This window comes from Cyanistes caeruleus, chromosome 4, assembly GCF_971803275.1.
Source record: "Cyanistes caeruleus chromosome 4, bCyaCae1.hap1.1, whole genome shotgun sequence".
NCBI lineage: Eukaryota > Metazoa > Chordata > Aves > Passeriformes > Paridae > Cyanistes > Cyanistes caeruleus.
In genome coordinates, this window is record NC_141704.1 from 29,258,307 (window position 1) to 29,282,419 (window position 24,113).

At 38.5% G+C, this 24,113-nt stretch overlaps 1 protein-coding gene across 8 annotated transcripts in view; it reads left to right on the plus strand.

Moving 5' to 3' along the window:
• RFX4 (regulatory factor X4) overlaps positions 1-24,113 on the plus strand; it is an 89,574-nt gene that overhangs the window by 24,615 nt on the left and 40,846 nt on the right. For all 8 annotated transcript variants that reach the window (XM_086887209.1, XM_086887205.1, XM_086887207.1 and 5 more), the window contains 3 exons: positions 4,260-4,320; positions 10,337-10,460; positions 21,564-21,625. In XM_086887209.1, the coding sequence (XP_086743335.1) occupies positions 10,395-10,460; positions 21,564-21,625 (128 nt within the window). In that variant the 5' untranslated portion in view covers positions 4,260-4,320; positions 10,337-10,394. The remainder of the gene's footprint in view (positions 1-4,259; positions 4,321-10,336; positions 10,461-21,563; positions 21,626-24,113) is intronic.

The following is a 24,113-nucleotide window of genomic DNA, read 5'->3' on the forward strand; positions in this document are numbered from 1 at the left end:
CCTCCAGGCCTCTTGAACTTGCATTACACTGGGAAAAGAAGCAATGACTCGTGGATTCACATAATCTTTGTGCTTCCTGCAGTGCTTTTTACCCTTTTGGAACATTTAATGACCTCTTCCAAAGCACACTTCTATACATCCTAATATAAAAATTATCACTACATTTTGTTTCACTTTCCAACTTTTAAAACATTTTTCCTGCTGCCACTTCCACATTCCATGTTAGTCAAAAGACTCACAGGAAAAGGGAATGGTACAACCTTGTAGCCAATAATTAAAAAACAAAAAAACAACTGCATAACACTTTCTGTGTACTGTGCATTAAATCAGATTATCCAAATTGAAACAGAGATCTGGAAGAACACAAATAAAGGCGTATGAAAGTTTCAACTTCAGTTCCATGGAGAAGGAATCATGATGTCTCTTGCTTAAGTGGAAAGGTTGCTTGTCCAAATTTTCTTCATTATTTGAAAATGTGAATGTGTAGACTTCCTGTGAGATAAAAGAAAACATTCAGGCTACTTTTTGTGCTTCAAAAGTGGTGTTCAAAATCCATGTTCATACTGGCTGTAATGGACTTATCCAGCATCTGTGTTTTTTGTTTGAACTGAACCTGTCATTCATCCATTTAAAAAAAATGTTTAAAAAATAGCTACTTATTTTCACTGAAATTTTCCTTGGAGAAAATTCTTTCTTTTTCAGTCATAATTACTCAGTGAGAACCATGTCCCTGTGTTTCTCAGAGGATTTGAAAAGATCTGACTGTTCTAAAAGCATGAAATACATGCTAATGAGCCTGAATCTATTTTATGGCTACATGTATGTAAGAGACAAGATAGTTTAATATTAATAATATTATAATTTTATTATATTATTATATGTTATATTAATATTGTAATTTGATAATAATTTAATAATAATTTAATTTTGGCTAAGGCCAAATCACTTCTGAGAACAGTCAGAATCTGGCCTTCAGGGGATACAGAGGAAGAAGATGTTTTACTTAAATATGTGCAGCTACCTGAACTAAGGGAAGGATTTTTATCTCTATAAGATACTAACAGCATGTTAGCTTCTTAGTGGTTTCGAGACACATGTGGGCAGCACTGAAAAGTACAGGGCTTTCCAAATACCTCCATAGTGGAAAGAAGGACTTGGCTCCATTTTAGTTGTGATAAACTAGCATCAACACTTTACAAAAATGGCGTGTCTTTGCTTTTGGTTGTTCCACTCTCTGCGTTTAAGGCATCAGGCTCAAAGCTGCTGAGTACAGCTCCTGTTGTCTCCATGTCTTGCACCAAGAAGTAAGAAACCCCTTGGGCTGTACCTAGAATCAGACAGCAAAAGTTAGAGGGTACCACTGAGAGCTCTGGGAAAGCCACAAAGATACAAACACGCACAAGATACAATCAGGATTCTACTTGAGTGGCTTTGAAACAGAATTTTTGGAAGTAAAATGGGGCAGTTAGCAAAGAATCTTCCATGGAGTCTGGGACAAAAGGGTTCTTTGATATCTCTGAGAGCAAACAGATACTGTTTTTCTAGAACATCCGTGATTCCTGGATTTATTAGTTTGAAGGCCCCTTCTTTGCTGAGAGTTTTACTTGAAATTGTCTAAGCTATTATCTGCATTCAATTTGGGATGAGTACCAGGTTTTCCACCTAATCAGATACCTTGAAGACACCTTTCCTTGGGATGCTGGTAGTCTTCCTACTGGCAGTGGAATGAGCACACTAGATGGGTTTCTCCCTGACGTGCTGCTACTGTGAACTGAACAAGATTTTCCCTCATGGCTTTGAGCCCTTTTGGATTTGTCACAGAAGAATTGTCATGTCTCTTCTTTGACAGTGCCTCAAAGCAGGGCTTCTTTTCAGTGACTTTAATTCCTTTTCCTACAAAATAGATTGGATTTTGAAAGTATTGAATTTTAAAAGGTATGGCTTTATTTTGATCTACAGTGTTGTTTTGATGTGAATTGATAAAATGACAGGCCAAAAAGTAAAAAAAATGCTGTTTTCCCTTCCCTCCTTCGTGCTAGACAAAGTGATGTGGTATCAGACCTGAGTCAAGAGTTAAACATTCTCTGCTAGATATGGACACCATTAGGTGCCCTGCTGCCAGCTAAAATATAAAGTATAGGGATATTTATTATTTTCTGCTAGTCAATTATCTGATGAGAGGATGTTGTTAAACTAGACAAGGTAGAACTAGGAGCTTGTATATGTAATACAGAAAGTTTGTATTTCTAGGTCCCATATATTCCTGTGCCATCTGCAATCCTTTCCATCTTTTTAATAAAAAAGAGAAAGTTTGGCTGGTCCATTGGCAGAGAATAAAGTTGCACTATTTTCTTGTACAGAGAATTGATTTTGGGGTGACGAGCACTAACTCCGTGAAAAATTTGGCTTTGTTGAAGTTGCAGTTGTTCGATGAAAATGAAAGCTTAAAGAAATTTTCTGAGTTCCAGTTGAAGTCCATCATTCTCCTTCTGGGTTTTAAGGGACAGTTAGAGACGGATGCTGAGGAGTCTTGAAGAAGAATCCCCAGGAAGCAAACATACCTGAGGAAGGAGCCATAAATTGCAGTTTGTTAGTTTGTGGTGTTAGAACAAATCCTTACGTGGGAGGAGCTGAGTATGGCTGGCTGAAGTGTGTGAGGGCAGGTTAGGTAAAGCACCTGCTCACAGGAGCTCACTCTTAATGCGAGTGAACAACAGGGGGAATGGAAAGGGTGTAGAGATGTTGTGTAACTGAGACATTGACTTGATGTTTGATGCCTGCCACGTGCCCAGAGGGGAATTCAGCCACCTCAGCAGAGGTGGAAGCCATCCCATGGCAGGTGCTTGGGCGTGCGGGGCGGCAGCCACGGGCACTCGGCCCGGCTTTGCTGCACGCCGAGCGCCCGCCCGGGAAAAACAAACGAAACGCACAATTTAAAAGTGATTTGAGATGTGTATGTTGGTCCTGTGCGCTGAATAAAAGCGGGCCCTGAAAGGCAGGGAGGGAGTGTGCTGCCCAATAATTAGGGGCCCATTGTCATGCAGATGCGGGAGGGGGCTGCGCTGGGGGTCCGCTGCAGAACGGCAAAGGATGTTCGGCCGGCACAGCTTCTTCCCCTGGCTAAGGAAACAAATCCTGGCGGATTTCTCGGCACACAGAGCCCTCCAAGCCGGGCTGCCTTGTTTGTTATGTATTTGTGTGCGTGGTCTCCCGGCCCCCCAGGAGGGTCTGATGTGCAGGGAGACAGCCCGGCTCCCGTAAGGTCCAGCATCCTAAAGGCTCGCTAAAATAACTTCGAAAAGTTCATTACGTGAGGAAATGCAGCTTGCAGCGTCGTGTACAGGTTTCTCTCATGGTTTAGGTATCAAAGCCATCTATGCTGAATGCTTTCACCAAAGCTGTTAAAAATCTCAAAATGTGTTTGGTACAACACTTGTTTCCCAAATACCCTTCTGGAGCTGCTCATTGTGCTCCACTCTGCTTCCACCCAGGAATGTTTTATACGTTTAACAAAACACAATTAATTGCAATTATTATATACATATTTCTAAATTGTTTCAAATGAGCAAATGCAAATTAGGAAGAATTCAATATTTGAAGTTTTCTCTTAATTACCTTTTTCTTTATTCATCTTTTATCCATAATTTTGGAAAGTCAGTGAATCAGAGTTGCCTCGGAAACAGTTAATGGGAAAAATGATCAGAGAAATCACCTGAAAAGGAATAAAGTCTGTTACAGAATATACACTTCTTCTCATTCACAATTAATTTCTGTGAATTTATAAACATCTAATATTTACCGTATGTTAGGATCAAACATTGGGTGTACCTCATTTACATGCCTTTAAATGCCTTATCTAATATAAAACTCGTGTAAGGCAACAGTTCCCTTATAGCAAGTGAAACAGTTTACATGTTCTGACATGCTGGTAGAGATCTAAGAGTTGCTTATTTTTCCACATAAATTTATCCTTTTCAATGTCAATACTCCTAGGCACCAATCTGCTGCTGTTATCAGTGATATTTGCATCATTTACTGCCTTAAGCAGTATCTACAGATGGTCGTTTAGGGATCACCATTTAGCCAAAATTTTGAGAAAGCTTTGGCACTTGAGCACATTTTAATTTTTTTTAAAAAATTTAATTAGTTTTAAAAAAAAATTTACCATTTAATTTTCTTTTCTTTTTAAAAAACAGTTCATGAATTCCCAAGAAATTCCTGTTGAAATTACATAGCTTTTTCTGTTTGTTTCTTAACAGATGAGGAAAAAGAAAATAATAGAGCATCAAAACCGCATTCAACTCCAGCTACGCTGCAATGGTAAGATGCCTTTTAAAAAAAATAAAGAAAATCTATTAGTGTTTTTTCTTATGTGTTTTCCAGATGAAGGAATAGAGCTCTTGTCCATCTTAGAGTTCTAAAGATACTTTCACTGTAAGTCTTTAATGTGCCTGTTTGTAACCCGTACAGCATTTCTCAACAAATGTCTTACAGGATTTGTTTGAACAGACAAAACTTCTGATACAGTTTAGAAAATCTACTTAGCTTATTTGCCACCTTGACAGCTGATTATTTGTGGTTTGTCATCATTGTTACATTTATTACAAAAAGAAAATTAGTACTGAGGGTTTCTTCCAAGAATCACATTTGTTTGAGTGTCTGACGAAGCCCACCCTTAACAACTGTTTTACTGACACGAGACCTCTGTAATTTAACATAGAAGACAACAAAAGGAAAGAGTTTGAGGTTTGATTAATTTGTCAAAACCCCCTTGCAAAGTTAGTGAGGAGAAAAAAAGGAAGGGTAATTAGGAAGAGAGAGAGGATAGTTTGTTATTCTACCATGCTATAAAAAATAAACAAGTGCTGTTCCCTGTGATTTACAGCAGTATTTTAGTCTGCATGTTCTGTAATGTGTACCTGTAATTCTGACATCCCTTGCTATAGATCATCTCTTATACTTTGTTGACTTTTGCCTCAATTTAGGTTTTGAATTCTTGTTTAGATTTCTTAATATTGTAAGTGATCAAGTATCTTTCGAGAGGTTCCATGTATCTGGCAGAACAGAGCTCTGTTACAGAGAAGCCTCTGAGAATGCTCATATGAAATCCCATAGTCTTTAGCTTGTTTTAAGCCTTTTTAAAGAAAGGCCTTTAGTTTATCCATAAGTATCTGAAGTACTTACTGTACTTTCTGGATGAAAAGATAAGATTATTGGTAAAAAATGTTAGCAAAGTTCTTTCTCTCTTACTTCTGTCAGTCTCTTTGGAGATTTCACTGAAAAAAACCAGGAAAGAATAATTAATTCAGTGTATTTTACTCCATTTTTCTGCCTGTGAAATTATATGATTCTGTAAAATATGCATAAAGATGATTTGGATTATTTCTTCTATATTTGCTTTTTAAAGTTGATTGGTGAGGTTTTTAGACTAAAAAAACTCAAGACCTGTGGGTTGATTTTGAATAGGTTGCTGCCAGTATTCAGAAACTTACAGATATTTTCAATGCAAATAATGAGATGGGCAAATGTAAATAAAGGCATTTATTTTGGAGCTATTGTTTCTTTGTACCTATTTGTATCACAGAAGTCCTGTTTTTCAGAATTTCAAGAAAAGTGAGCAACTTTTCTTTAACAAACTCTCAAGGAAGGGAGTAACTACAGACAGAGAGAAAATTATTAAAATAATAACGAAACGTCATAGTGATATTTTATTATTTTTCATTATTCATTCCCACAGCTTTAACACAGGTCAAAGAGGATAATAAAGAACTATCTAGCTAAAATACAATAGCAGGCAGGTCCTACCAGTCCCAGATTTTGAGCAGTGTTTATTTTGCAGTGAAGTCAGTTAAGAGCCTTTTCCACAGGAGCAAATAATGTTGTAGCCAAGAAGCTGGCATTAATTAGAACATCCAACGATACAGTTCCCAACAGAAAACATGCAAATACTGTAAACAGTCTTTTTTGCCAAATACTTTCAAGCTTCATCAGTCATAAAGGTTAGTAAATCCCTAAACTCCTGGGATATTGAGCCCTGCTGGAATACAGTGTGCACACTAATGCTCATTCAGCAGTGATTGCAGTAGAATCCTAGAATTCTGGTTCTGAAAAGGCTGCTTGCAACTTCTCTCTAGCTATTGGCTTACTACCTGTCTGTTGTATTATGTTTCTTACATGTCAAGGTAGGTCAAATATTCTCCCCTTTGAGTCATTTGGAGCATCTGCAATTTCCTCCATTCAAAAATCACCTTCCACCCAAAATTCATTGAGATAACAGAAAGAAAGGACATTTCATGTTGAAAATCTTTAGCTGCTGTCAAACTGAATTATACAATTGGCTGGATTTATTAACAGGGATGTAGGTAAAAAGTTCCCCAGTTTCCCAGCCATACCTACAGTTTTTTGGTAGTTTCCATATGTTTTTCAACATATGTGCTGCAGCTTTGAATTGGTATTTCCTGGAGAAATTGATATACTAGATAAAATGAGAAGCTCAAAAGTTAGGGTCAAACTTCTAAAGTAGCAAGCTTATTTTGAGTGAAGATGTGCAGTTTCCACTGTTCTGGAAAGTCAGACACATTAGCATTGGGTTATTTGTACTGCAGTAGCACCCAGCAGCCCGTGGGCTGGTGAGCTGTTGTGATCAGCACTGTAGAATTGCTGCACAGAGCACTTCCTGGAGGTGTAGCTTTACATGTTGGACAGTTTTTCTTGCTCTGGTATGGTGGTTAAACCTCGGCCAACATGTGAGTACCACACAGCTGCTCACTCGCTCCTTTTCCTTCCCTGCTCTCACTGGGATGGGGAGGAGAGTTGGAAAAAAGTAAAACCCATAGGCTGAGCTAAGGACAGATGAATAATTAAAGTAAAATAAGATAATAACAATACTAGTAGTGTTAATGAAAATGAAAAATCATAATGAAGCACAAGAAAAAAACGAGTGATGCACAATGCAGTTGCTGACCAAGGCCCAGCCCATCTCTGAGCAGTGATGGGCACCACACAGCCAGCTTCCCCCTGATAATTTACTGGGTATGATGTTCTATGGTATGGAATATTCCTTTGGCCTGTTCAAGTCAGCTGGTCTCATTGTGAGCACCCCCAGCTTCTTGTGCAGTTCCTCTCTGGCACAATGTGGGACACTGGAGATTAAGCACAACTTAGTAACACGTGAAAGTGTTATCAACATTATTCTCATATTAAACCCAAAACACAGCACAGTAGCAGCCACTGGGAAAAACAAAATAACCCTTTCCCAGCCAAAAGCAGAACATCAGGCCTCACACCAGGTATTTGCACACTCAGGGAAGACTAAAAAATGTATCTGAGTGTTCCTTCAGCAAGCGTGTGTCCTGTCTTCTAACAACAATCTCTGGGCTGGATTCAAGAGGTGGAATTGGTGGGGTAAATCATTGACCAGTTTTCAGGATACAGTACCAAACTGCCCTTGTTCTGGCAAATGGAAACCTCATAATTATCTGTAGCATCTGGTGTCTGCCAAGTTAAAACTGCTCATGTTTTACTGTTAGATACTACTACCATGAGAGCTACTGAAGGTGACAAAGTGTCAAAAACCAGAAACTGAGTAAATGTCAAGTGGAACAAAAAAGAAGAGGAAGGAAGCAGTAGAGAAAGCATAGTAAAGACATAAGGAAAATATGTACATTTTGTCACATGGTTCGTATTGCCATCAGCTTTATTAGTTCTTCCTTGTCTGGAATCTTGCTGTAAAGAGCAAATTATATCAGTCCTGTGGGAGCTATCCTTAATGTTTGTGCCTCTCCAAAGGTGAAATATGTTGAACATTTTAAATGTGGAGGATGAAGAATAGCTGAAGAAGCCAAGAATCGTGTCTGGATGACTGTCAGCCTGGCTAAATAGCCTTTTCCTGGAAACAGGAATGATGCTTTTGTTTTGCATTGTTGATGACACAAAATGAAGTGAAAGGCCTGGTAAATGTAGCATTACTGCCAAATACATCATAATTGAGGAAACTGCCAAATACATCATAATTTGTGAAACTACACAAGCTTGAATTTAACTGTTAAGGCATGAATATAGCAATACCTGGTATTCTGTGCTTATCCTGTGTTCCTGTGCTCATTATCATCTGTAAAGCTACAGCTTGGCTCTAAAATGTTCATGTTTATTTCAGTGGTGAACTGGTTGACCAAGGTGTTAGTGTAAAACTTTATTTTACTTCATTTTTGGAGGGTGTGTGTGTGTGTGTTTACTTCCCCAAACACAGAATTATTCAAAGTACAGACAGCCTAATCCCATGCAGTTTGCTGGCTTACAGTGTAGGTACTCTGAATAATAACAGTATTGTGAAGCTAAAGTCAACAAAACTGTTCTGTTTTCTGCAACATACATTAAATGAATTTTTAAAGAGCAAGGTAAAACACAGTCAGGTAATGGATTCTCCCCAGATTCGTACTTCCTTATATGTTGTTACACTCCATCAAAATTAACCTGTTCTAGAATCTTCTACATGATTAACAGTGGTTAACATCACAGTGGTTCAGTGGTCTTGAGATATAAAATGAATCTGTAACAACACTACAGATGTGACTCTGACATAGAATAATCTCTTTTAATCTAGAACTATGTAGGTGTATAGGGAGGGAAGCAGTAATAGGGACAGATAAAATTGTCATTCCTGTGGAAGGATTAAGGGCTTTATTCCTACACTGCAGTGGTACAAAAGGTCTCATTGTGAGCTGCTGGATTTCACGTGGCTTTATTACAACACTATATAAAATGTTTATATATTTATATATGTATATTTTATAACTGGTAATGATTTGTTAGGTAGGAGATTGCATTCATTATTTTTCTACAATACTGTAGAATGAAGCTGGATTCAAAACACGATAAAGTTGTTAAATAAAAGACAGGAAAATAAAAGAAGTGGAGCAAGATGGGTTTTTGATCATTAAAAAAAAAGTTCAGGTATAATGGGGCATTGTTCAGTGTCAGACTAATGACTCTCTGTGAAAGAGAGGAGAAAAAGAGAAAAATTCATCAGATATGAAGAGAAATAATTAACTGCTTTTCTTTCTGTCCTGTCTTGGTCACGGAAGCTGACATTCCAATTAGCAGCTATAGTATACAAACGAACTCTCCAGGTTTTGAAAGGAGGTTTTGTTAGAGCACTATGAAATTGAGGAAAGATGCCATGATGATATTTCTGTAGAAACCAGGGAAGAATAGATGTTGCCCATACAAACCGATTCCATTCATCCAGCCGGATATCTTATTAAAATAGTTTGCAGTCACAAATTATCACTATAACTGAAATGGAAGGTAGGTAGGTCCTGAAAAAGGCAATGAAGGAGAGAAAGAAGATATTTGGAAGGTGTTCTACAGCTATCAAATGGCAGGGGATTATTTGATGTAAAACTGGAGTTTTTTGAGAACATATATTTATTTTTTAATGCAATGAAGAGGAAGTTACACCTAACTTCTTCCCTTACCCAGCGAGGCAGACAAGCACACATGTGACTGTAGATGCCTATGACTGACACCATCAATGACAAGATTAATTATGGTTTAATGTTAAGTATGTATGTAACTGTATCTCTTGAACATTTTTGGGTCAGCAATCATAAAAATGGCATTTCAAAGGAAAGTTTTTTCTAATCTATAGATTTGTAATGAGACCAGATTCAAGCTTTAGCTTGCTCATATATTTGACATATAATTTAAAATTTTATAGTTGTATATTTGCATGTATGAAAAAATAAGGATAGTTTCTAAAAGGTAGAAGAGGATGCTATTTCACTGAGGTTTTTTCAGCATTGTATTCAATGTGGTTTCTTATGGTTTCTTTTTGGTTTTTTGCTTTGCCCACAAATAATAGCTAGAAAATATTATACAATAAGATTTTGTGGACACTGTTGAGTATTAGCAAATTATTTGCTTTAGCCACACCTGCTTCCTCAAGTTAAGCAATTTTGCAGCTGGACAGGATTGAAAAGAGTGTCACAAACCAAAGGTGATGTATTCTGTAAAGAAGGAGAGAATGTTTCCCCTCAGTGAGTATTTCTTGTTTCATAGTTGTACACATATTTGTTTACTGCAGGATGCTTTTAGGGCATAACAGATTGCTGGGAACTCACAGCCTGTGCTTTTGATAGCACGTGTGAACCAAATGAAGCAAGTAAGTATTATGGGAATGAATTGGAAGGACCACTTAGGAACAAAGCAGACAAAATTTAGTAGACAAGAGAAAGTCAGAATGTTTGGTTTTAAGAGGTGAAGCTTTGTATACTGTTTACTCTACAGGACATCCAACATACTTGCAGTTCTCTCTGTTTGATGTTTGCTTTTTAAGGCTGGAGGAGAACTATGAGATTGCAGAAGGTGTTTGCATTCCTCGAAGTGCTCTCTACATGCATTACCTGGATTTCTGTGAGAAAAACGACACACAACCTGTTAATGCTGCCAGCTTTGGGAAGGTAAGTCTAAACTGCAGTATGGCACCTAAAAATCTCACCTGGTTCAGGTGAATTTGTATTATTGAAAAGAATGAAGTCTTTTACTGTTAAAACAGAGGTATATGAATGAAATCTCTTGTGTGTATTCAAGTTAATGAAGGCTAAGATTGTAAGTATTTTGATGGTTGGGATAATTTTTAACCATGGCTAGGCTCCAGAGTATGTCAGTCCGCAGCCTAGCTGATGGTGATCTGGTACAAAAAATTGGCAGTTTAAATTGAATTGGAAGTTGAATAAAAGCCAGTGTAAACACATCTGCATTACAACCTGCACTGCTTAAACAAGTATATATTTTTTTGAAAACAGAAGGGTAAAATTGAATTCTGGAACATGTCTGTGCTGTTCTTGTAAGCATGATATGGTTATCTCCAAACTAATGATATAGAATGTTGTGGCTGTTTCACCTGGTGGAGTACAATGCCTCCAGACGTGAAAGGCCAGAAAGCGTCTAGCTGCCTTTGTGTGCACTGCAGGCACAGGCTGCGAAGCTATCCGAGTTACCTTTTCACTGTCATTCCTCGTGCTTCCCTTTCCAATCCTAATCTAGTAAGAGCCACTCTGGTTAACTCCAGATTCACAGTGGGGATGCACTCCTAGCACAGACATAGCTGTGCCTCATCTGGGTGTGAGCAGTAAAGCCCTACACTGGTAGCAGATGTTAGTAGCTGGCTAGAAGGTTACATAAAACTTAAAGTATTTTGGATTTGCTGGTCAGGTGATATTTTCCTCTCAGTGAAAAACAGCATGATAGGTAAAAATTAAATTCTGCCACAGAATGTATCTCAGGCCTTTAAAACCTGTAGGCTGTGAAAAAAACAGTGTAGAGTTTGCCACCATTTTTGAAATGCTTGCAAGCATGAATCTGAAGCCCATTGTCCCGCAAGCTGTTCTCTTTTAGTCTTTGCAACATTTGTTCTATAGAAGTTCTGGGTATTCAAAGAAGGAAAAAATGTTTCTAGGGTAAGTGCTTGTGTAAAGAGTAGGTGAAGGATGTATTTAATGAGGTGACATTTTCTATAGTGCATCTTTAGGCAGGCAGTTTGGCAAGGAAAATAAAGTGTACTGTGTTGTAATGTTACTATATTTGTTGTGTCTTGAAGACCTGCATAACTCAGTAGATTCTGTGTCAGGTTTCTGTTTAAATACTTAGAAGAATTGTGAATGAAGTTGTTCATTGTACATATTATTGCTACCAAGTGATAAGTATAGTGGCAACATGTAATTTAGGAACAGTGAAAATAAGAAACAGATTTCATGCAGGCTCACACATTTGGAACACAGAACAAATTTGCACAATGCTACTTCTGCTGCTGCTAGAAACTTCTGTAAACTGTAAGGTGTAAATATTCCAGAATTATTCCATCAGAACATAAATTTACCAGGGATTTCACCATTTATCAGTATATGGCAGTTTTGTCACACTGTTTAATACTTCATCCCCTTTCTCTCCTGCCTCTCATACATAGACCTGTTCATTGATAGGAGTCTTTTGACCTAGCAGGACAGGTACTACGATTTTCATCCAAAAATCACAGCATTCCAATGTGTTTTCCATGTGCTGTAGTCCACATGTTTTCCCCTCTGTTGTAAAAGAGTTCTGAAGCAGTGTTGCATGAAACTTTTTACCTTTTTTATGGAGAGGAAGGAAGCCCTACACAATCATCATGGTACTGTTTCACACTAGTACTTTGGGTGGTCATAACTTCTGCATCTGGGAACTGGCACTTCTGCACTGGTATGTCCAGGAACTTCAGACAACAAGGGGGTAAATATTGAAATGAAACCAGCTTCTCCATCTGCAGAACCTGAGCAGACCCCACTGATTCTTTCCAGCCTGCTACTGCTAACAAAATGTACTGCACAGGTATAGAGATCTGCAAGGCACATCTGCATTCTCTCAATAGCTTGCAGTCAGCTTCTCCTTTGGAGGACGTACATGTATGAAGTTGTAGCCAACATCTGTTATCATATGACTTAAATACCATATTGGCAAGATGAGTTGCACAAATGCCTTGGAGGCAGTTGAAGCAGTGCAGTGAAATAGGTGTTATTTAAGGCATTCTGCGCTCAGCTGCTGCAAGAGAAACCCTGGACACGTTTGTCTTCATTGGGAAACATCAGGAGCCCTGCAGCTGTCTCTCCTCCAGAGAAAGGAGCTAGTTGTTCTGTGAAATTGTAGACAGTTTGCCTTTCTGTAGACCACATTGAATTTATAATTCATCTCTGAACTTTAGCTCTGTGGGCAATGTGAAATATTAAGGCTTTTTCTTCAACAAACTGGCAGTTTTTAAAAAGAGACGTGGAGTTCAGCACATTAAAACAAACTCTAATAAGTAGCAGTGGTTTCTGTCAGACTTCTAGGACATGGACTGGACCTCAGATACTTGGTAATATTGTATTAATGAAACCAAAATTGGTTTGGGGAGTAGAGAGATTAACAGAGAGACAGTAGTATGGACTGTTTTCTGAGGAAACCAAGCTAATAGCAATTAAAGGAACAAAAAGAGCAAAGAACAGAAATACGGTATAAATAAACATCTTTTAAAAAGCAACCCGTTCTTCTAAGCCACATAAAGAATATACAAAATCAGGAATACTCTAATATGGTTATTAATGGGATATTAATATCATATTTCTCATATGGCAAAGGGAGTTGTAACTTTGTTAGTCAAGATTTTAGTGTTTTACTTATTTAACATGCAAAAATTACAGGCAGTAATCTATACCAGCATTTGCCAATCTGCTATGCTACCTATTCTGTCACTACAGTACTTTTTATTGTCTGTGAAGGGACAGGACCCAGCATTCTTTTATATATCTTGAATAAATAGTAATTAGGGAGAGCCCTGTAATTTGGTGGTTACAGTTCAGCATCAAGTGCAGAGTCCAGCGTTAAACTCTTACTGTAGACAGCCAAACATATTGTATTTTGATTTTGTGCAAAAGTGAGGCAGAAGAAGCAAAAATGTTCCATGGAACCAGTGAGAAGACAGGGAGGTACAGTGGGGCAGGGCAGGTGTGTCACCAAGTTATTAACAATTAAATGTTGAATATGAGAACAAGCTCTCTCCCAGTGAACGTGTTTAGACTGTGAATTAGTCTGCAGGCAGGAGGAGTGAAAGCCCTGCTGCTGAGGTCACTTCAAAAGGACGGCAGCCCTGTGCCCCTCAGCCCTGTGCTGCGAATGCCTTGGGCTCTGCTCTGGGACCTGGGGCTCTGCACAGCACTTGGAGGTGTTTCCAGCTGAAAGTTCTGCCAGCTGCAGGGAAACTTGTGCAGATGTGTGCTTGTTTTGGGTTTTATCTGAGCAACACGTTAACACAAAATGCTGGTGATTATTAACACACTGTGTGAAGAACTATGGTAGATGATGACTGACTTCTCATTCTTACTGGGTTTAATTGCAAAAATAAAATCATTTTTAATAAGGCCTTCATTGAATAAAAAAAAAAATAAATAAAAAAGCAGGAATGTTTTGGGTATTTCCAAAGCCCTCAGTAGCTATTGTGTAGGGTAGAGTGCCATAAGGCTCTCCTGGCTCTATCATTCCTCCCAGATGTTAGCTGGGAGTTTTTTGAGTTTCTAAGGTTTTTGAGTTTCTCTTTCCTTTTATTTCCAACATTGATTTTTTTTTTTTCTTGCTTCTTTCGTGACCCTGTATGTACACTGTTTTCTTAGTCAGCACCCTCGGAGATAAATCTTCTTTACCTACAGCGATCTCTCCCGTCCTCCGTGTCCTCGGGTGGTTTCTTTAACTTTACTGGGCAGTGCTAATTCCCCTGCCGTGCCCTGCCATGGCTCTCCCCGGGAACACTGAGAGAAACTGAGTGAAATCCCTTTGCAGCCTCACGAAGCTGAGCTCTTCCCAACTCCCATGTGCCCCCTGGAGGATAAATACTTTCGTCTTCTGGTTTTGTTTTCTTGGCTTTCTTTTCTTTTTTTTTCTTTTTTTTTTTTTTTTCTTTTTTTTTTTCCCCCTTTTATTTTGGAGCTTTTCTGGCATGTCTTTTGACAAGCAATAACAAATTAATATTTGAAAAGGAAAACGAAGGACGTTGGTGACACTTGTCAGGGTGGTTCTCCCTCAGTCTGAGGTCCCTTTAGATTATTTTGGCTTCTTAAAGAGGTTTAACAAGGATGCAGGCTTGCACAAGTTTTGTTGCCCCCTGACTGGCTTCGCAGTAAGTGAAAATTACATTCCAAGGAATGCATTTCACTAGATAAAGGGCAAACTCCACAATAGACTTGTAATATTGGTTAGGAAAGAACCTTTTTTTCCCAATAGTTTACTTTGCTCCAGGGAGGTACAAGCTGTACCAGCCAGATTCCTTTTTCATCACGATGCACTGTCTCTATGCCCAGAAGTTTTGCTTGCAAGACTGTTCCTCCAAACATGACTAGGATAAATAAGATTTACAGTTTCTCACTGTCATACGATATGATTTTACAATTTGAAAAGGACAGAAAAGACCTTTATTGAAACCTCTTTGATAATGATGTTGTGATGTGATTGCATTCTGATTTGTCCTTGTATTGAAATTCACTTGTCAGGAAATTGCCTGCGCTTGTTCATAAGGAGACACTTCTGCTGAAGATGTGTTTTTTATTTCTTTACTCTCAATTTGTTCTTAAGTAGCTCAATAGTAACTGGTATAGCAAAGCCAAATTTACTCTTAGTGCTCTCTTCTGATAGTTTAAAACAGCACTTGCTTTATTATGAGCAATTTCTACAACATTGAATGCAAAAATAGAACTGGGGAAAGATCAATGTAAATGAGGACATGGTTTCTCTTATTACACCCAGTCAGTCTGTCAGTGATATCTGAGCAGTCCCTGCTTTTCCTTCATCCCTTTTGAGTAGCTGGGATTCCTGACTGAAGAACAGTTACCACCAGTATGAGTTTTCTTCCCGTTTCTGAATCTTCTAGGCCAAGCTCCTCTGATGAGACCATAATAACACAAGTCCTGCAGAAGCAAGCACTCATGCTGGTGTGGGGAATGGTGATCCTGCAGTGTAGCTGGAAAGGTTTTTTCTCCCTTAGCTCTACTTTGCTGATCTTTGTATCATTACAGGTTGCTGACCGCTGCCTTTTCCTTGAGCTTGGGGTGGGTAAGAAAACCGCTGAGGATGACTCAGTTTCTCTGGAGTGACTTTCCTTTCTCAATGCCCTACAGCAATGGGATTTTTAGTGTCTGCCACTTCAAGCATCTGGCTTCCAGTTAGGCCTTAAGCATGGAGTGGCCCCAGGGCTGCTTTACCTCATGCCTTGTCAACACGTCCCAGAGGCTGTGCTTACAGCACAGGGTCTGCCAGAGTGCAGGGATCCTGGCGCCCAGCCTTTTCCCACAGATAGGCTGGGTGATGGCAGGCAGTGTGCTGGCACCAGTACAGAGCAGGGCGAGCTGTGCAGGGGTTTAGTTCTGCTTGGCTTCAGCAAGTCAGCACCAAAAGTGGCTGCAGCTCAGCTAAGGATCTGAGGCAGAGCACTCAGCGTTTGCAGCTTTGTTGGGATGCACTAATCTGTTTGATCATGCCTTAGGCTGAATTCTATCTGGCCAGAGGAGCTGCTGAAGGAGGATGTTGTTTTCCATTGATGAATTTGAGGAGAGGTCCCACAATCTTCATTGCAGTGTCCAGTTCAGTTGGAGTTCCTCACAGAATCTAATCTCCATAGCAGGCAGAGTTGGGCACGGACATTTGAGAAAAGGCCAGCAGGTTTTCCTGCCTTGCTTTGCAGGATGAGTTGAGCTGTATCAGTGCTAGAAACAAGTTCTTATCCTACAGCTAGGCGATTTAAAAACTTAGGAAAGTAAGTGGAGAGAAATGGGAAGGTTATTGAATCTTAACAGACAGCAGATCTGGGGTCAAGAGTACTGAGCCTCTACTCTGCAGCCTTCCCTCCTGGCCATGCAAGTAAAGAAACAAGGGGTAGAGAATGTATAGACACAGTCATGCCTCTACTTCTTTTGTTTACACAGTTTGGTGTATTTGAGAGACAGAAATGGTGTTTTGGACTACTTTGATGATGCTGTTTCCTATCAGTAGGCATTTCTCAGAACAAATTTTCTTGACCATTTCCTCAAAATGATGTGATGTCAAATCATCCCCAAGCCATTTTGAGCTGAATGGAACCTCTTAACACAGGTGTTAATAAAAACACCTGTCTCAGAGGAGGATTTTGAAATGCACAGATGGGGAAATCCTGGAATGACCCAGCTGGAGCAGTATTGGGTCAAAGACAAACAAGCCAAAAACCCTTTCACTTATAAGATTGAGGACATCAGTATTTCTTGAGTTTCACAGCAATGAGAATAAGGAAAGCATAGCTCTAGAAGAATACAGCTATGTTTCTTATCACTGACTTCTTTGCTGCTGCCATGGCAAAAAATGTTAAGACTGGAACACCAGAATAGAAGTTGGTAAATAAACACACATCTTCTATACCTGACTTCATAAAAAAATCCCCATGCTGTCTAGATATAGGACCTGAAATCTGAATTGAGAGATTCAGAACCAGGCCCTGTTATGAAGAATTGTTATGGGAGGAAAGAGAATTTTTTCCATGGTATGTAGAACCTCTCTAGAATCTCATAGCACTAGGGAGTGCAGAGCTTGGAATCCATTTCTCATTCTGGCAGTGTGCAATTGCTGGGCTGCAACTTAATTTGATCTTATTTCTCTACTTTGTGGAGTTCTAGAAGCAAGGCTAGAATTATGTTAAAATCAAAGGAACATGAGTAATGAAGAATAATATCTCTCTAGATCAGGTGCACTAACAAAATTATCATGTCTTTTGAAAAGCAGAAATTTAAATTATTCTAGCAAAAAACTTCTAAAAGTCATCCTCTGCCTGTTGCCCCAGAGTAAAATTTAGTATTTTGACAAAGGAGGGAGGAAAAAAGTTAATTCAGAAGTTTCCAGACATCTCTAGTTTCTTCCATCCTTATTTGTTTTGCATGAAGACAGATGCATAAGATGCTTTATAAGATTTCTTTTCCCTGATTTGTTTTGACATATCATAGATGATTTTAGATGGAATAAAAGGAAAACACAGAGCTCACAGTTTGATAGTGAATGCAATGAGGAGTGATGGGTCACAGCATAGTGGTGCAAGCAGAATGTCCATGCCTATGGCAGAGTGTTTGGAATAAGATGATCTTTAAGGTCCCTCCCAGCTCCAGCCATTCTGTGAGTCCTCATTTTAATGCCAAGCCTGGATCTGCTTGTGTTGTAATGTTACAGTACTGGAGATGTGGGGGGAGAGGCAGTGGCAGAAATGACAGCTGGCAGTAATCAGGTTGAAGGAATGCACCCTTGCAGCCATTTGTGGGTAACAACAGCTCCTGCAGTTAGCAGTGCCTAGGGTTAACAGATTGTGCAGACTCCAATACAGACCCTTACAGAGGAATTTTTCTAGTTGCTCATAAAATTTTCTGTGTTTTACGCAGATGCTCAAGTAACCCATTTAATTTTTATTGCCTTAAGAATGACCAAAAATACAAGTAGCTAAATATTTAATTCAAGTTAATTCAGACACCTCTGCTAGGTTTAAAAAGCTGAAGTGGTATAAAAACCCAGTTATCTCCCCATGTAATCTACCTGCACAGACATTCCAAAAACCATTTGCCAGGATTGTCTGCAGCAATGTGAAACAAATGCTGGCCTGGATATACTAGTCCCCTGAAAAAGTGTAAACAATATATATGATGTTTTATAATGAAATTACTTCTATCTTCATTTTATGTATGCAGTAGGCACTCACCAGAAGATAAAACAGTTCTTAATATAATTGTTTTATATTATATATATATATAATATAATATGCCAAGAAAGACATAGAAGATCTTCTGTAGGCAGAAGGTAAGATCATGCCTTAGCAGAGTAAAGAGAAAATAGAGAGACAACACATTGAAGTTCATTGGAGAAAGAAATTGCAGGAACTTTTTTTTTTCTGAGGCTAATGTAGCAGGGCCAGAAGTTATTTCCCTGTGAAGTTCCTGGTCTACAACTGTTCTAAAACAAAAAAAAAAACCAGGTAGCCTAAAATAATGCCCAACAGTCAAAACTGTCAAGTAACTTAGGTGAAATTTTACTTGGAAAATATAAATCTTGTACCTTTTTACTCAGCAGATCTTGCAGGGCAGCTGGAATTATGGGCATTTTGGAGAATTGCAAGATAAAATTTTAGCTCCACTGAAGGACAATGGTAAAAGATCTGTTCACTCCAAAATTCTCTTGGATACCACTTATGAGATCTTTTAACCACTGTTTCTGTTGAGAAGCCAGAACTGCTGTGAGAACAGGGACTTTCCATTCAGAAAACAGCTCAAACTGCGTGGTCTGGTCTGGATTCATTTGCTTGTGCAAACCTCACTGCAGTGATGGGAGGAAAATGATCCAACTTGGTTTTCAGATCCAAACCTAGCTTTTTATGTCTGACAATTGGAATCCACTTCCCTCCCCCCACAACTGTAAAAGTAACACATTCTGTCTATAGGTCTTTAAAAGTTAATAAACATTAAACCAACAATGACATATTTGTGCAGTGATTTTTCAGGTTGACAATTATTTAATTTTTAAAAAAAAACACATATTGGGTTCTCTGCTTTTTCCACTGATTTCAGCCCACAGTGAACTCCACTTTGTCCTGCCTGATCTGACTTCCTCTCCCCTTTCAGGGTAATCTTCCTGCCTTTACCAGCATCATTGCACAGAGATTTGTATAAGCATAGCTGAGTATAAACATTATATGAACAGAGTTCTTTTAGTACTTGACATGTTCTATTTTAAACACATTCAGACATTAATATGCAAATGTGTACAGGCACCTAGGTGTAAATATACCATGTTATATTTTACATATACAGCATTAGATAATAAAGTCCTGACTTTTTTCCCAGGGCTTTGCTCAGTTATTTTTTTTTTTTTTTTTTTTTGGTTTGTTTTGTTTTGTAAATTACTGGGAATTAGTGTTTTAAGTGATGCATACTTTTAAGATACACTCTGAGAGGTGTATCTCATTTCAAATGTGTTGGATTTGAAAAAGAAACAAAGAAAAGAAAAAGGCATCATCAGATCAACCGCTTCATTATTATTCTCTTTTCCTGATCACCTCTGCCCTGGTATGTAGAAATTGGCTGATTTATTTAAATCCCAGTAACTCCCACGGCATATGGTTCATAAAGTAGCATTTACAGTGTTCATTGTAACACTTCACTGCTACTAGAAAGATCTGAAAGTAATATGGTTTGATGCTGTTCCAAAAGGAAAAATAGAGTAAAACTATCTCTACTATTAAGTCAGCTGCTGTAAGAGCAGCTTTTGGAGAGGGATAGTATTTTCTGAATGACAACTGACAAAAACTCCCCCCAAAAAAACTAACAACCGACCTTAAAAAAATCCCCTAGCCCAAAAAAACTATCCTCAGAAAGTAGTTCTTCAACACTGCCTTTTTTCCCACAGCCTTGTGGAGCCCCCAACCCTGTCTGCAGAAAATGAAAGAGAGAGGGGTGGGATTAATGTGTAATTAAAGGGAATTTGGAAGGCTGAGATGTTGCGGAATGTTAGATCAGTAGCTGGAACAGCATGTGGTGTTCTTTAGGCAGGCTTCATTGAATCCATACAAAAAAAGAAAGAAGGGCTGCTTGCCTGTCTGCTCATTTATCAAACAGCTAGGCTGAACTTTCACAGCTCCACAAAAGTGTTTTACTGTTTGCTGAAGTTTTGCTCCAGAAATTAAAGCTGAACAACCTAGCGACTCTGAGTCTTTGCTGCATTTTTGACATCAGCCACCTTGTGCAAAGCTCTTGGAAACCAGCACAGGTCAATTTCTACATGATACTAAGGGAAGATGGTTGTACCTTTGCTAAAACATACTGAAGAAATGGTCAAATATGTGACATTGTAATGTCTTTATTTATATAGCACCTTTTGATCTAAATACATGTTCCAAAGCTTTCAGTCATCAATCAGGATTAAATATTTATCATGGTGGCAAAATGGCTAATGGAGAAAAAAAAAGTCTATATTATTTAATCAATTTAAATTGACTTTGTTCCTAGTTTAACAGTTATATTCCTTCTTGTAGGTTTATTTTCCTTTAATATGAGTTGGTGTTACCCCCCAAAGAGGAAGCATTTAGCAATTTATGTAAAAAAACCAAAATTAAAATGGATTACAAATTTTAAATGGAAGTATCTCCTTCACAAGTAAATCTTCAAGGCTTACTGCAGTTTTTATTGCATGAGTGTTCTTACAGAAAACTTTCCCTCCTCCTGCAGACCCCAGTGAGAGCCTGATTCACTCCTGTGAGGTGCTGAGAGTCTCCTTTCTAGCAACAACAGTAAAGCTTTTTCATCAGGATTAGCCTGGTTGATAGAGACTCTGATGACTTAAAGCAGAGTCTAAATTTATTGATTTTTTTTCCTTAAATGCAACTGGCAGAGAAGAAGTTTCGGGTTGTGGTAGAAATGTTCTTTTAATGTCTGCTGACACACTAGAGTTTGCATTCTTGATGAATACCCTGCTGTTTCTGAGATCTACCTGTTTTCCATAGAGGATAAATTGATTGTGAGGTATCTTTACAAATGCCTGATGAGTTTTCCTGGGTAGAAATGATACCCCTATCAAATACCAAAATCTTTTCAGAGAATCATCTTTTAATATAAGAAGTGTTTATTTCATGGCTGGTTTGTGAAGGTCTATAAAGAACTTTGTTGATACTGCAAAGTGATATAAGTAGTAGGCCAATTCTAATTGCAGTGCACCTTAGTTTAGAGGCAGAGCTGTTCTTAGATTTTTAAGGAAACACGCTCTATTCCAGTAACTTCTGAAAGTATTTAAATTAATGGTAGCTAATGAAATTATAGTGAAGTTTAAAGTCTCTTTCCCCCTTTCAGAAATGGAAAAAATTAAGAGCTGTAATGCTGCTTTCTTCTACCATGTATTTTGTAGATATCACAGTACAGTTTTTCTTCTTTTTTTGTCCTTAAAGTTCATATTAAATTAAGTATTGGTAAATGTGTGTTTCCATTTGTCTTAATACCAGTTCTGTTTATCTGCAGATAATAAGACAACAGTTTCCACAACTAACAACAAGAAGACTTGGAACCAGAGGCCAATCAAAGTAAGCAGTATGGTATTATTGTCATCTTACAGGGCCCCATGTGGCTCTGGCTTTACTGAATGGGGAATGAGAACAGGAAATTATTTGTGCAGTTGGGGCCTTAAAACCAACTTTAATGGAGGTTCTGTTGTAGTCTTTACATTATCTTATAGATTCAGCAGTGGTCCTGCAAAGGTGGTCAAATGGAGCCCTTTTACTGATTTGATTAGCAGTATTTTCCACATTGTTTTTTCATCTCAACTCCCTTTGCACAATGTAAACTACATTCACACTCAGGAGTAATGGAGCTACTGTTGGAGGCTGAGAAGTATCAGCTGGTTAGCATCATGTTTCAGGCTAGAGAACAAGTGTCAGAATGCTATTTAGAATTTAGGTAGAAACATACATTGAGCTAACTGAAATTGTCCACAAACCAGTATTTAATCACCATTTTTCCCATGTAATAAAATCCAACATACCTTTAGGTAATTAAAGATTTAGCTTATTGCCTTAACCAAAAGATTATATTTTCTGAAAATAGTTCATCTTAATTCCAGAATGAGAAACTGGTTCAGAATTAAGAATGCACTTCCTGGGATATTTGACTTTTCTAATTGTTGATAAGGTGTGATTCTACCAATTAATTTAGAGGATACAGTGATGTTTTTACGCTTTTTTCTGCTTGTAGACTCCAAGAAATTTTTCCAGGGAGCTTTGAATCTTTTTGTGGCAAGCATAAGGCCCCTCACATAATAAAACCTGCTTTTTTTGATTAGCTTTCACAGAATCCTACAGAGCAGCAAAAGTGTAGTGTCTATAGATCACAAGTGAAAAACTGTGGGAGGGGAAATGAAAATGTGAGATGGTGTGCTTGCAGAATTTTGTTGGTAAAACTTCTTTTTCGAAATAAAGCCTGAAAAACACAATATGGCTAAATGCTGAGAATTAAATATGCTGTTGGGATTGAGCCTACATACTACAGCTAGAAGGACCTGCTCTTTAAGGAAAAAAATAAACTAAGATGCTAAAAGAAATGCCATTAAAGAAAGATTTACTGTGCTCTTCTAATGGGCGGTCCATGCTAGGCAGTGTTTCTTTGATGGGACAAAATATTCTTCCCTCCAGCTTGATATTTTCTTAGTTTTTGTAACTAAGCTTTATTTTCCTAGAGCAGACGTATTTAAACAGCCAGTTGAAGATTTGATTTTGGGAATGGTCCCAAATGCAGAATGAGTGTTGTCATAGCATCACTGACCAAAGCCACCAGAAATCTCTCAGGTGGAAATTCTGAGCTAGCCCAACAGCATACCAGGAAAACGTGATAGGACAATAGTCAGAGAGTCAGGATTTAGCACTGAATATAAGCTTTGTGGAGGCTCAGAAAGATGGAGTGAAAGTGTGTACAAGTTGCTTTGTGGACACATTCATATGAGTAGCCCTTATTGGCCATCAAATCATTCTGGCATCAGCTACAACTTTTGTTACTTGTCCTTTCATTTAGAGAAAGGAGTGAGCACTGCTTTATTTCCCAACCGGGGCTCCTCCACTGCTCCAGGAGCCTCTCAGAGGGCAAGACACACTTGATCTGCTGACTAGGAGTGTCTTGCACCTCCAAAAGCTGTCTCTTTACTCTCACTGAGACTTAATATTTGTTGCACAATTTCCCCCTAACCTGCCTGCCTGTCAGAGCAGCTTTCAGGTCACACACTCTTTTCATACCACTCAAAATAGTTCTGCTCCCTACCTAGCAAATAAGGGGCTTCTGTCATACACAGAGAGAATACCTGCATGCTATACCTTAAGATAAATGCTCTCCTTGGTAGACCCAGCACAGCTGTAACTGAGCTCTGGTTTTGTTTTCAGAAACATCTGACTGCATTCCAGTTGAGCGTTACATAAAGAAATTACTTTAGACATTAACACTTCAGTCCCTTTATCACCAACTGTGCTGACCGATTGCTGCCTGTATTATTTTCGTTCCACTTCCCTGCCAGTGCCAAAGGAAATTCAGCCGTAGAAGTGGTTAAGATTATCTGACTTCACACTGTTCTGCCTTCAGTCTTTTTTATAGCATGGCTGCCTTGTAACGTTACAAAGTTCAGAACTACAGTGGTGCTGTACTCTTGCTCATCAGTTGTGAGCTTTCTGTTTTGCAGCTGGTTTATTGATGTGAGCGTGCAGCTGCTCTCTGTTGCACTGAGCTTAAAAACAGTTCCACCACAGGTGAGCTGTGAGAAGGCAGCTGAACATAAAAGCCAATTTCTTTCTCTACTGTAGTCTGAAACTCTTCAATTTGGTACACAAGATGTGAGTTAAACCAGTGGAAGCTACCTGGTGTGAAGGGAATTTTTCTTCTTTCTTTAAAGGAGTGCTGTACGTAACAGATCAATCAGGGTAAAAAGTATTTCACTTTAACACAAAAAAGATTTTGTTGTCTGCATGTTATTCTTCTACATATCAAACTTTCAACTAAGTTGATTTTTTTTCCTGATAGAAATACAAAAAAGTA